The 13,700-nt window shown below is 27.6% G+C and overlaps 1 protein-coding gene and 1 long non-coding RNA gene across 2 annotated transcripts; both read right to left on the bottom strand.

Moving 5' to 3' along the window:
* Window positions 1-1,595: 1,595 nt before the first annotated feature.
* Window positions 1,596-4,188, bottom strand: LOC136081403 (uncharacterized). The gene is made up of 3 exons (XM_065798717.1): window positions 4,049-4,188; window positions 1,939-2,654; window positions 1,596-1,627 (listed from the first exon to the last, which is right to left on the bottom strand). The coding sequence occupies exons 1-3, from the start codon at window positions 4,186-4,188 to the stop codon at window positions 1,596-1,598; spliced, it is 888 nt and encodes a 295-aa protein (XP_065654789.1).
* A 6,531-nt stretch (window positions 4,189-10,719) lies between these two features.
* Window positions 10,720-13,414, bottom strand: LOC136081034 (uncharacterized). Its single transcript, XR_010638833.1, has 3 exons — window positions 11,480-13,414; window positions 10,972-11,160; window positions 10,720-10,896 (listed from the first exon to the last, which is right to left on the bottom strand). It is a non-coding gene; the product is annotated as an uncharacterized LOC136081034 (long non-coding RNA).
* Between the last annotated feature and the right edge of the window lie 286 nt (window positions 13,415-13,700).

Below are 13,700 nucleotides of genomic sequence, written 5' to 3'. Positions count from 1 at the left end.
GAGACATCCTAAATTGTATTTAGTACTACTAATACTTCCAAACCATTAGTCACTTACACCACCAGCGACTTTTTTTTTTTTTTTTTTTTTTGCCATATAAATTTATTAAAGTCGTAAAGCATAATATAAATACAAATAGCAGGGGCAAGAAGAAGACATAATTGGTCTTATCACCAAGCCCCTTAGTCTATACCGTAAATATAAGACAATAAAACTTAAAAAACGCAACACTATATAATATAAAACGTTTTTCTAAAGACTTAATAGAATAAAAATCAATCTTTAACAAAAAGTTAAAGTCCTACTTTAACTTTTTGTTTTTGTGTTGGTTAAGAAAAATTAAAAAAAAGAGAAAAAGGAATTTGTGCAAAGAAACTATATTACTAAAAAGCAAAGCAAGTAAATACGCATAATCCTGAAGCTTTCCTTTTACACCAGCATGTACCTTTAAATATGTGAATAATTCTTATAAACCATAATTATATATATACATATATATATATATATATATATATATATATATATATATATATATATATATATACACACACATATATATATATATATATATACATATATATATATATATATATATATATATATATATATATATATATATATATATATATATACACATATATATATATACATATATATACATATATATATATATATACATATATATATATATATATATATATATATATATATATATATATATATATATATATATATATATATATATATATATATATATATATATATATATATATATATATTTATATATATATATATATACATATTTTTATTTTTTTACCTCATTAAAACTTCAGAAAAAGCTGAGCGCTACGTCGATCATCTGTAGTTTTTGCTTTAAATAATTCTTAAACTCATTTAGCATAGAAATTGTTTTAAGTTCATTAGTTTATATTTTATTCTATAATTTCGGCCCTCTAGTAGAAATTGAAAATTCGGTCGCCGCAAAATAACTTTTGGGTTGAATATAACTGTTATTTGAAAATCTGGTGAGATATCTATTCTGATTTATTTTGAATAATGGGTAAAATACTTTAGGAGATATATTTTTATTAATTTTGAACATAAATATAAGAACTTGATAGACATTTAATTGATAAACATTCATTATATTTAAATTAACAAAAAATGCTTGGGAGTGTGTATAACGGCCCACATTGGAAATGATTCTGATTGCATGATTTTGTTTATTAAATAGCTTTTTTATTTTATTTTTATTTGTACTGCACCAAGCAATATTTGCATAATTAAGATGGCAATGAATGAACGAGAAATATAAAAGCTTTAAGCAAGTTGGATTTAAAAAAGGCTTAGCTCTGCATAGCAGGCCTATGTTCCTTGAGATTGTATTTTCGAGATATTGTATGTGATCTCTCCACGTCACATTTTCATCAAGAAACACGCCGAGAAATTTTAAAGTGGTTTCTCTTTTTATGTCCTGATTGGCAATACAAAGTTTTGGAAGTTTTAAGGGAATTTTATCTCGGTCATGAAAACGATGGAAAAAAGTATATTTTGTTTTGGTTACATTTAGAGATAATTTGTTTGCATTAAAACATTCAGTAAGATTTAATAGCTCTTTGTTTACTGACTTAAACAGAATATTTATATCATTATGTGCATAAAATAGATTTGTGTCATCTGCAAATAAAATTGTATCTAGTTCAGTACAAGCTTTGCTTAAATTATTAATAAAAATGAGAAATAGGAGTGGCCCTTATATAGATCCCTGAGGAACCCCACATGTTATGTTCATATTGGTTGTTTTACCTTCATTATAAGAAATGTGTTGTTTTCTATTTGACAAATAGCTTTTAAACCACGCAATATTTATATGTTTAATACCATAGTTTTTTAATTTTGTTAATAAAATGTAATGATCGACAGTGTCAAAAGCCTTACTGAGATCAATAAATACACCTAATGTATATTTATTTTCATCAAATGATTTAAAAATATCATGAACAAGATGAACAATAGCCTGATCAGCAGAGTGGCTCTTTTTAAACCCAAATTGCTTACTATAGAGAATATTGTTTACATCTAAAAAGTAATACAATCTTTTATACATAATGTGTTCTAATAGCTTTAAAAAGTATGATAGTATGGAGATAGGCCTGTAATTGGAGACACTAGTCTCATCTCCTGATTTTAGTATAGGTATTACCCTTGCAATTTTAAGTTTATCGGGAAAGATTCCTTGGTTTAAAGAGAGCGTAAATATATGCAAAAGCGGAATTTTTAAATAAGGCATTGATTTAATTACTACATTACTGCTTACATCATCTACTCCATTACCTTTATTTGGTTTAAGTAAGTACATGGCATCTAGCAATTCTGTTTCTGTTAGCATATTATTGTCCATTATATTATTATTAGAGTTTAGGTATGATTTGAAGCAAGTTTTACTTTTATTTATTTTTGATGCTAAACTTGGACCTGTGCTAACAAATGCATGGTTAAACGAATTAGCAATTATTGTGTCCTTTATAATTTCACAGTCATTTATAATTAGTTTTTTTGGTAAACGACTAATACTCATATCTTTTTTACCTATAACCTCTTTTATTATGTTCCAAGTTTTTTGTATATCATTTTTGTGTTTTAGCAATTGGCTACTATAGTAAAATTTTTTTGACTTAATTTCATCTATGATAAACCTCCTGCCACAATTGCTGGAAATATATCGTTTCAAATCAATGTACAATTTACAGATCAATTTAAAGGTGTACTTGTTATGTATTTGCAATATCCAGCTGCACTTGTAGAAAGCGGGGTAGGAGACGAATATGAAGTCAACTATATTCCTACCAAATTTAAATTGTCTTAATTTGTTATAAAAAACATTTTTACTTTTATTAAACGAACCCTATTTGTATTCATTATTTTATAAGCAAACGACTATTTATTTCTAAAAAAAATCTTAAAAACCATAAATCTTGTTTTTTTTTATTTCCTTGGTTCATGGCTCGCGGGCGTGCAAGAAGTAGCGGACACCGTTGTCATCATCGTCGTCATCATAGAGGTTCCGCACGACATCATAGACGGAAAGGAAAATATTTTACCAAAGTTAAAAATTTTGCTAAACGTCTACTAAAATTAACGTAGGAGGTTACGCTTTGGATTATCTTCAAAAACAACGCAATGCGTAAAAAATTTTGTTGCACCGCTTGTAAAATAAAAAAAAGTTAATTTAAAAAAAGAGGGAGGGGAAGAGTTTATTTACCTCCTTTAAAAGGCGCAGGTAGAAAGCGCTTAAGAAGACGAAAAAATTTACGAGGAGGAGATTAAGCAAACACTTTAAGAAAATTTAAAGTTTACTCTTGGTATGTAGCTTAAAAGAAACAAATGCAAAAAACTAAATTTGATCATATTAAAAAAACACAACTTTATAATATAAATTTACTTTAACTGACATCAAACATGTCGTAATGCATAGAAAAGGAGGAAGAGGAAGAGTTTATTTTCCTCCATTAAAAGGCGCAGGTAGAAAACGTTTAAGAAGACATTTAAGAAAACGCATGCATGGTAAATTTCTTCCATTGTTAACTGCAGTTTTAGCACCAACTTTACTATCATCTCTTATACCGCGATAAAAAAAATGTATAAAAGAAGACATAAAAAAAGACATAAAAAACATTATAAAAAACATAAAACAAGACAAATGGGTGGAAAATTTTTAGGACCTCTTTTAGGAATGGTATCTAAAGTCGTTTTATCTTCCTTTACTAGCGCTCTTCTACCTACCATTGGTAAAGCTGTTTTGGGTGGAGCTATCTCTGGTGGAATTTCTTACGGAATTAATAGAACTGGAAAATAGCATTTATAATATATAATATATAAAAATTTTACAATTCGTTTTTTATTATTTTATCACAAATATATAATCCCAACATTTTTCCAAGTAATATAAAAGATGCCAATAACGCTCCAAATAAATATCCTCCCACTACAATAACAATAAACAAGCTCGAAAGTGCTAATATTTACAATATTTTTTCTTTATTAATACACTTCAAAATTTCGAATACGATTCCCATGCGAGTCATGTGTACTACCATTATCTATTGGAGGATCAGGTTTATAAGGTTGAACTACTGCCATTGTCGTTGGAGTTTGAAATTGTTGCAACGGTTTATTTTTCGATTCCATTGAATATGAACCTATTTGATTTTTTTCACTCTTTATAAACTTTTCGTCACGCTTCGTTGTTTAATGATAATGATGGTATTTTGTTTACGACAATGGCAGTAGTAGAACGACAATGGCAGTAGTTGAACCTTATAAACCTGATCCTCCAATAGATAATGGTGGTAATTTATTTAAATTAAAATTCGTGACATTTTTTTATTCCTCACTATTTTACCGTCACTTGACCACGAGTTCTCATTTTGACGACGGCCCCCTCTCGACTATCAACACTTAACGTTTCAACAAAAAGTTCTTAACCTCTTATCACGCTTTTCCAACATACTACTATCATCATCTATCTATCTATCTATCTATCTATCTATATATATATATATATATATATATATATATATATATATATATATATATATATATATATATATATATATATATATATATGTATATATATACAAGCATATATGAATGAGTATATACATGTATTTGTCTATTTATGAATCAAAGTACATGTATATATGCTTTATACATTATTAAACACATAAATGTTATACAGATGCGCCTGTGTTTAAAATACATATATCATATATATGTATGTACGAGCATATATTATTCAAAGTCGTTATTTGTACACGCGTACAAATAAGGGTGCATAATAAAAATCTTATTTGTACGCGAAAAATGTTTATATACCTTAACTTTTCTCGCTATCAATATACTGACGTAGGTGTTTAAGTAATATTTTTTTGAGGATTACTGTCAGGGCTGCATTTCGAATCCTTTTTGGGGAGATTTATTATTTTTAACTTTATTTTTTTTTTCTGAGTAGTTTTATGTTTTTAACTATTGTTGTTGTTAATTTATAGTTAAGTTTGTTATTTATTTTCATCTTTCAAAGTTTCATAGAATAAATGCATTACTGCATACATAAATCGACTGATTTAGATATAGTCACAGTGGAGTATACTGACTTAAATAGGGATAGGCACAGTAGATGTGAGGGTTTAGGTTTGGGCAAGTATTCTTTAAAATAAAAGGAAAATATGTTATAATTTATTTAAATTGGGTTTGTAAATTAATTTAATTTGTATAAAAAGAATTATAAATTTTAGGTGGTTATTAAAATTTATAAGTCTTAGGTTGGTAAAATGTTAGCGACTTCCATTGACAAAATTATTTTATTTTATTAGCTAACTTTTTATAAAATTTAACTGGCTTTTCAACCATATATAACACGATATGGCTTTAATGACAAAATATAGGTTAAAAATAAAATTTTTTGATTATAAGTTTAAAAATTTACTAAAAAAAAGTTACGCCCTTGGCAACCAACCTTTTTTTTGATACTTTTATCAAATAACTAAATTTTAAATAGTTATTTTTATTTTTGGGTTTGTATAACCAGCCAACTTTGACATACGGGTACCGTACGGAGCCCATACGGGTTGTCAACTGGGTTCCGTATGGGAAGGCCAACGGTATCCCCCCGGATCTTGGCCGCTGTTTCTATATGGGGCCCATATGGGTATGCGCGCTGGGTATCCCGTATGGGTCCCAATGGAATCCTGTACTTCAAAACCGTAAAGGACCTATTTGGGTTTGCAATCGGGACCAATCGGGATTATGCTGCGGTTTTCCTCTGGGGCCCATGTGGGTATACCCGCCGGGTATCCCGTAAGCGTCCCACGAGGTTTACCCATTGAAAATTTGAAAAACTACGTTTAAGTTTTAAAATTTACAGAAAGAGCAAATTTATATATAACTTGATTGGTTTATTTAAAAAAAATATTTAAAATTACAGTCAAATTTAAGCAAACTTTTAAACGATTCTTTAAACATATATTTGAAAGAATACTCTTAAAACGAAGGCGGTAATTATATATTAGGGTTAAAATAAAATCAAATATATAATTCTTAAAAATAACTAATATATACTGATTAAAATAATATAAAAATACATAATTCTTAGTAATCAAAGTTTAACTTGCCGTGTCATTATGAAGTCAACTTAATTTTGTGTTGATTTCATATTCACCTTAGATAAATGTTACAGTATTTTTTATTTGGAGTAGAAAGGGAAAGAAGTAAATAAGGAGACCCCACAAACACATTTTAATCTTGGCGGGTTGAAAGGGGATGGGGGATGAGGGACTGGTAAGATTAGGAAATATTTCGACAAATTCCCAATTTCGTTAAAATAATGAATCAAAATTATTCCTAGTTTACACCCTGTATATATACATATCAGGGATACGGAGTCCCAAAAAGGACTTTGGATTTGAAAGTCACAAAAAGATTACTTTATCCTAGTTTTTGGTATCCAGGAGCTCTAAAAATATAAATAAGTTTATGGACTACTAATAAGAAAAAAATTAGGACTTGTAGGTCAGAGGAACAATCATTTTTTGAACCCGGAGTCCCGAAGTATAATGGCGGCAAGGACTCCGGGACTCCAGGCTTAAAAACAATAAGTTTCAAGTCATTAAATCCAATGAATTTTTTTCTTATAGCAGATCATAAGTCAACAAACATGTTTAGTGCTTCTGGACACTACAGACTTTAAAAAAGTAGAGATATAAAGCCAGAATCCTGTTCGGACTAAAAAGAAATTAAAATTTCTCTTCGAAAAAACTTTCACACATGCACGAACACGTATAGGCATAGATGCAACTAGTTAAATGCATAATTCTCTTGGAATCTCTTTCCAAAGCTTTTCTAACGCCTGCTGTAATTGTGCAACACTGACTATGCTCTCTTTAACCAATCTCTTGTCTATCCAAACCCGATTATTCTCGATGGGATTTGGATCCGGAGAACGAGCTGGCCAAGGCATGGCCGTAATATTTTTCAGATCAATCCACTCTTTAACCGAGATTGTAGTGTGAGCTGTAGCGCCATTGTGCTGAAAAATCCATTGTTGTCGTCTTCGTAAAAGGCTCTGGCTGTTGGCAAAAGTTTCCAGGGTCTCTTTGAGGTTGTACTGGGTAATTCAGCCGTTATAAATGTTGTATGACCCTGTTCCTTTATGAGTGAAGCATCCCCATATTCCAACTGATCCTCCTCCGCCTTGTACCCTTTGTACAAAAAAACACTCTTGAACTTTTTCCCAGCTAGCCTCTTGATAATTAATCTTGACTTGCAATTTATCACCTCAAAATTGGATTTGTCGCTGAAGATAACTATGGCGTAGTCTTCTAAAGACCAGTGGAGTCTTCCTTTACACTACTTTATTCTTTTTAGGCAATCTGAGACACGCAAAAGTGGTTTTCAAGCAGCGACATAGCTATCTAAACCTTACTTATTAAAGCATTTTTGTACAGTCCATCTACTAACACTAACGTTACCAGGCGTATATGTGAACCCTTCAGCAAGTTCGCGGTAAGAAATTTTAGGGTCTTGTTTAACCTTTCGATAGAGATAACTTTGGTCTCTTGAAGTTAGCTTTAAAGGTCTACCAAGCCTTGGTAAATCTTTGACATCATTATGTAGCTCGTGGTTTTTCAATGTTATCTGTACACATTTAAGCAAAACATTGCACATTTGAACTATTTCTCGTTGGCTTTTTGTTTTATCTTTTAGCAGACCTACAATTTGCCATCGTACCTTGTCTGAAACAGCTTTTCTTCCCATTTTTGTCTTTTTACTTTACTAAATAATTACCAATTCAAATAACTCTAACATAAATATAAACGACTAAAAAATTGCAAATTCCTCAAACATAAACTATTCATCACAGGATTCGTCTGCTCTTTAAAACCGTTTAAACTAAACTTTTTTTTTTTGTAATTTCAAAACAATTATTACCTTCATTAGCTGAAACAAAACATTCCAAACCTTGATAATTTTAAATTGCAAACAGTATCTCAATGCAATGGTTACTGATCCATCAAAATTAGGAATACTAAACTTCTGTTTATACCCTTGTACGTGTTTATTTGAGCAACCCTTTGTTCTTTGAACAAGCTTTTTTAATTGATCTAAAAAAGTTTTGTGTTTGAACGAGGGACATCTATCAAGTACTTAAATTTTAACTGCATTATTTCATATATGTATTAAAGAATGGACTTTGTAAACAAGTTGATCCTTACCGTAAAGTTTACAAATTAACTGTACACAATGAGTTAGTTACTGACAAACGAAATAAACATATTTTTTCAACGAAATAAAACATGAAATTGGAACTGCAACTGAAAGTACTAAAAATCTTAAATAGATTTTTGGTTAAATCATCCCATTTTAACAACTGTATACTAAAAAAAGTCTAAATTCAGTTGCTTTCCATTTTTTAATATCTAATTAAGACCTTGGTTTTCTAAAAAATATTCTTGGAATGCAATGACATATCTGGAACAATCCGCCATATAAAGTATTGACTGTAATCTCAGACAATTTATTACCTATGGTCCATTTAACCATAATTTGATGAGTCTTCGCATACCCCTAAGCATACTATATGTATAAAGTCTAAAGAAAATTTTATCACTATGTCAAAAAATTTCATTTCATTTAACACACCACTAAGATGTTCAGAATTCTTTTAATGACAAAAATCTGAATCAGTGCTTAAAATTGATAAAATATGTGGGAATATTTTCTTGCCACACTACTCTCCTTTCTGAACACAATGCTTACATCAGTTATGACAATTGTGCCACTAATACACTTGACAAATGCTCTAGCTGGTGCATCACATATGATAACAGCAAGATTGATTTCATACTCAATATTTTAATAAATAAAACCATCTTTTGGAAAAATTTTGAACTCAACCAAAAAATTACGTAGATAATTAAAAATAGAACTATTACGTAGATAATCAAAAATGGAATTAGATTTTTGGGCACCGCTTTTTAATCAAGTCTCTAAAGATCCAATTTGGGTCGCCCAAATACGTGAGTCCTTGGCCTAGGCTCTGACAGCAACATTTATAAACAGCAAAAACTTTTTGCAAATTTTATTTAAAATTTTGTCACTTATTTAAATTTTCATTGAATAATTTCCTACAAGTTTTTTAAAATTAAAATTTTTATGGAGTATTATTCTCTTTTACTATAAGCTGATCAAGTCAGTTCAATCATACTGATTGAACTGACTTGATCAGCTTCAGCTTTAATTTGAAGCTAATGAGTTTAAAGCTGAAGATGAAATATCAGCTGCAACTTCTAACTTACTGACAACATAGTTAATACTTTATCATAATATCCTTTAACATAAGTTTTTTTTATACTTGAATACTTATTTTTTTATTTTATAATATATGTTTGTTTTTTAATAAGTGTTTTTTATAATATTTAATACTTAAGAAAATATTGACTTTTGCAGAATATTTTTTAGATAAAAATAATATTTTCTTACATTACTCTAATCGTGGTTATAAACAACGGTAATATTTACTACATTACATTTGTCCCCCAATGTTCATGCAACTCTATCATACATAAGTCTTTCACTATTTTAACACATAAAAGTTATTACCATTATTATTATGATTATATTACTAACCTGTCATTACTAATATTTATCAAAAGTATATTCTGGTTGTTGAAGTCACTTTAACTCATGTCAGTATGTAAATATTGTTAACAGTCAGAGAGCACCAAGCAGAAGTATTCTTAAACATGCTGCAAAATAGAAGATATACATAAGATACATATCATACAAGACCTATGACCTGAAACTTTATACTTTTATCCCAACATTTTAAAATTAAGTTACAGAAAATAAAAACAGTGTTCAACTTACTATAACTCAGTTATAATAAATAAGCATTTGGTCATGATTTATATAATAACTTTTTTTAGTTATCGTTATATATGCTAAAGTTATCAAGTGAATTTAAAGTTTTATAATTTAAGTTTGAATGCAAAAGTTCATATCAATAACAATTTTATCAGTATTGTAAACATAAGTTATGTATTATAGGTATTTACAAGATAAGGATTGTAAGTATAAGTTACTATTAATAATAATAACTTATATATAAATTAATATATAACTATATATATTACATTATATATGATAATTATGTTATATGTAATATATTACATATAATTTAATAATTATATTATTTATAATAACCAGCAGAAAGCAACCCGTAATACGGGTTACGGTCGGTCTGTTAATTTATAGTGGCTGTTTTCCACAATTTAAAGTTGCGAAATCTTGACTAATACCATGTAAGAAAAACGCCTTCAAATTAAAAATTTAAACCATCTGCAAAATTAAAATAAATTAATTTACCAATTATTTAACGTTATTTGAGTAATTTACAACTGACATAGGTCATATCAGTGTATGGCAGAACCATTTTCCAAGACATTACAAAGTTCAACACAATACGTTTTTATTAATAACACTTCATCATGCTTTAAATTGACGAAAAAGTGAAGCTAAATTCATGTTATATTTTTTATAACATGAACTTTAATTAATAAGATTAATATGAAGTGAATGTAAATTATCCATGAGTTATTAATTATTTGGTATCCCCTTGATACATGTTTCTTTGAAAAAGGAAATTGTCTTTAAAACGCTAAATGCACACAACTAAATAAATTTATTATAAATAACTAAGCAATTGAGTACAAATAAGTTTCAAACAAAAAAAAGTATTTACAAATCAAAATCATTTACAATCAAACATGTGCATAACAAATCGTAAAAAATATGTAAACTTTGATCTTTAATATTGTATTAACACGTCATATGACAAACCTAAAATAAAAGTTGTAACAGATAAGTAGACATAAAAGAAAAAAAAAACAAAAAAAAAACTGGAAAATAATTTACCTGCTTTTTGGTAGCCTGATGTCATACTTAAACTGCTGTCATGATGCAGCTAGTCGGTGTTGTTTTATGACGTTATTTCACGTTGGCTTTTAGTAAACTTTAGTTCAATTTACAAGACATTACAATAGATTTAAAATATTTTAATTAAAAGGCAAAAAAACGAATGCTTCAAGGAGCCAAACTAAAAACCTTAAAGTTAAAAAATCAAATAGAGATATAAATAAATAGCATTTATATAGCTAAATAGTCTTGGCTTATAGTAAATTTTAAAAGCAGTGTTTTCAATAAATTAAACTACCAATTAATTATTTTTAACAAATAGAATGTTGCATCATATTATGATGATTGGGTAATGCATCAATTTAACTATATATAAGTTTAATTGGTGAAAAGCAAATAAAATTTTTATTAAAAAAGACAAAAACCAACCAAATATATAACAATATATTATAAAAAAAAATTAACAATTAAAAAAAAAAAAAATTAAAAATTTAAAAAAAATCCATACCGCCATTACGTCACCACTTATCGAAGGACCTCTATCCGAGAGGCCCTGGGTGTTGGAAGCAATATCTTTCGCATTCCTCAAATGTTAACGACTCTAAAATTACAAATAGAAGGATATAATAAAATTGAAAAAATATTTACAATTTTTTTAAATCAAAATATAAAGCATAACCTCACCATTTTCACAGGATGAAGAGGATGCAAAAAATAATAGAAATAAAAAAAAAGTAAATTAAAGAGCGTTAAACTTGTGAAAAATTTTATTCTAATAAAAATATGAGTGAAATTCAAACAGTTTAAAAATGTCATATTTATATTAAACAATTCTTTCACCTATTGCACATATTTATCCAGAAAAAATATACAAAATTTAAAACACAGCCCTACCAGTTATGCTTCTACCAGACTGTAATTACAAAAAATATACCCCTGAATAATTGATAGAATAATATTTACATATAAATAAATATATAACTATTAATTTTTTTACCTATTCCCCTCATTTCTTCCATGAAGTTGTTTAAAGTAAGAAAAAAGATAACTGAAGCTAAAACTAACAAAAACTGAACTAAAATTAACTATAAACGAAACCAAAACTATAAACTAAAATAAACTTTAAATTTTAATATATGTACCTCAGAAGACAAAGGTCGATTATCCAGTTTTTTTTTGAAAATGACTTATGTATGACACCTTTTTAGTTTTTTCAGCGTCTATATAGGTATAAAGACTGTTTTTCTACAACAGTGTGAAACAAAGTTTGGTCAATATAAAGGGTCTGGTGTCCCCACAATGTTCAAAGGAAAAACGTCTGTAGTCCAGAAATGACTTTTCACTTTTTTTATTAAACTTTTTATTTTTGTCAAAATTATATTTCATGTGCCTCAAGACAAATTAAATAAAACACGAAAAAAATAACATAAGTTTACCCACAAGAATAAGCCAATGAAGATTAATTATTTTACTATTTACTCTCTCCTGGACAATTTCTAAAATGTGACAACTGTCTTGGACTTTTGAGTACACAGATATAAATGCTTTATTTATTTGACTATACTAATCATATAATTTATACTTAGTTTTTTTTCCAACTCTCCTAAAAGAAAAAAGAAAATAAAGCTTAAGTACTTGAAGTTTTAAAATTCCAGTTACAGTACAACTAAACAAATTCCTATTAACAAATATCTAATAGCAAAAATACTGACTTATTTCAGTCTTCAATTCTGTGTCTAAACAATAAAAGCACTTAAATGTATAGACGTTAAAATATCTACTTAACTTTTTAAAAATAAATTCACTTAACTAATGTAGCTAATACCTTTATTAACTCTCTCTTGATCAACTAAAGAAAATAAATCTTAAATAAACTAAATTGATGTAAAATAATAAAAAGCTGTTTTTTTGCTGGGAATTTTAAATTTCTTCTCTTTATTATTGACGATATAATTTTACCTAACCTAAGTTCTTGGGCTTATTTATAAAATTATGAGAACCTACTGTTTTACTTTAAAATCAACAACAAAATTTTAAAAAACATTTTAGTTACTTTATAAAAAAATTAAAATCCTTTTAAACTTACAACCTCTCTCTTCATTGTTGTCAACTAAACAGAAAAACAAACAAACAACTGATAGTAAATTTTTACTTTGGTAGTAGGTTATTAAATAGATTAAATTGATCTTTGATCTATTTAATCTGCTTTAACAGTCTTCAACCTTATCATTAAACTATAACTATTTTCTACAACCTGGTTTAAATTTAACATAGATATATTTTTTTAGTAATTAAAAATATTTAAGATTATAATACATATGATTTTAAAAACCTGAAATTTTAAACCTACTTCAAAAAAAACAGAAATATTAAAAAGTAATTCTTTTCCTTTTTAAAAAGTAAAAGTGCTTTTTAACTTACTTTCCAATAATAATATTGTCATCTAAACAGAAAAGCAAACAAATATTGAAGCCGATTCTTTGTTAAACATCTTTAATTACTTCCATATTAAAATAAATATTTAATCTTTCTGGATTGAATTAATATACAAAAATTTTCGTCTAAACCATTTTATTGTTGTAAAGTTAATTTAAATCAACAAACCTATACGAACTGTAATTTATAACATTTAATTATAACAAAATGGAACAAAACTTACTTCTTAGTAATTCAGCGACTAAAAATAAACATGTATTTAAGAACTAACTAAGTAACATGATACAAATCAG

This window comes from Hydra vulgaris, chromosome 06 (assembly GCF_038396675.1).
Source record: "Hydra vulgaris chromosome 06, alternate assembly HydraT2T_AEP".
Lineage (NCBI taxonomy): Eukaryota > Metazoa > Cnidaria > Hydrozoa > Anthoathecata > Hydridae > Hydra > Hydra vulgaris.
This window is presented reverse-complemented; position numbering and strand designations above follow the sequence as displayed.

Bases quoted from the DNA above. Each gene is read 5' to 3' on its own strand.
- LOC136081403 (XM_065798717.1), bottom strand. From the start codon at position 4,188: ATGGAATCGAAAAATAAACCGTTGCAACAATTTCAAACTCCAACGACA. The intron at 2,655-4,048 runs GTATTAATAAAG...ATTTTACTATAG, and splicing joins CGTATTCGAAATTTTGAAGT to TAGCCAATTGCTAAAACACA. The intron at 1,628-1,938 runs GTAAGGCTTTTG...ATTCTGTTTAAG, and splicing joins AGGTGTATTTATTGATCTCA to TCAGTAAACAAAGAGCTATT.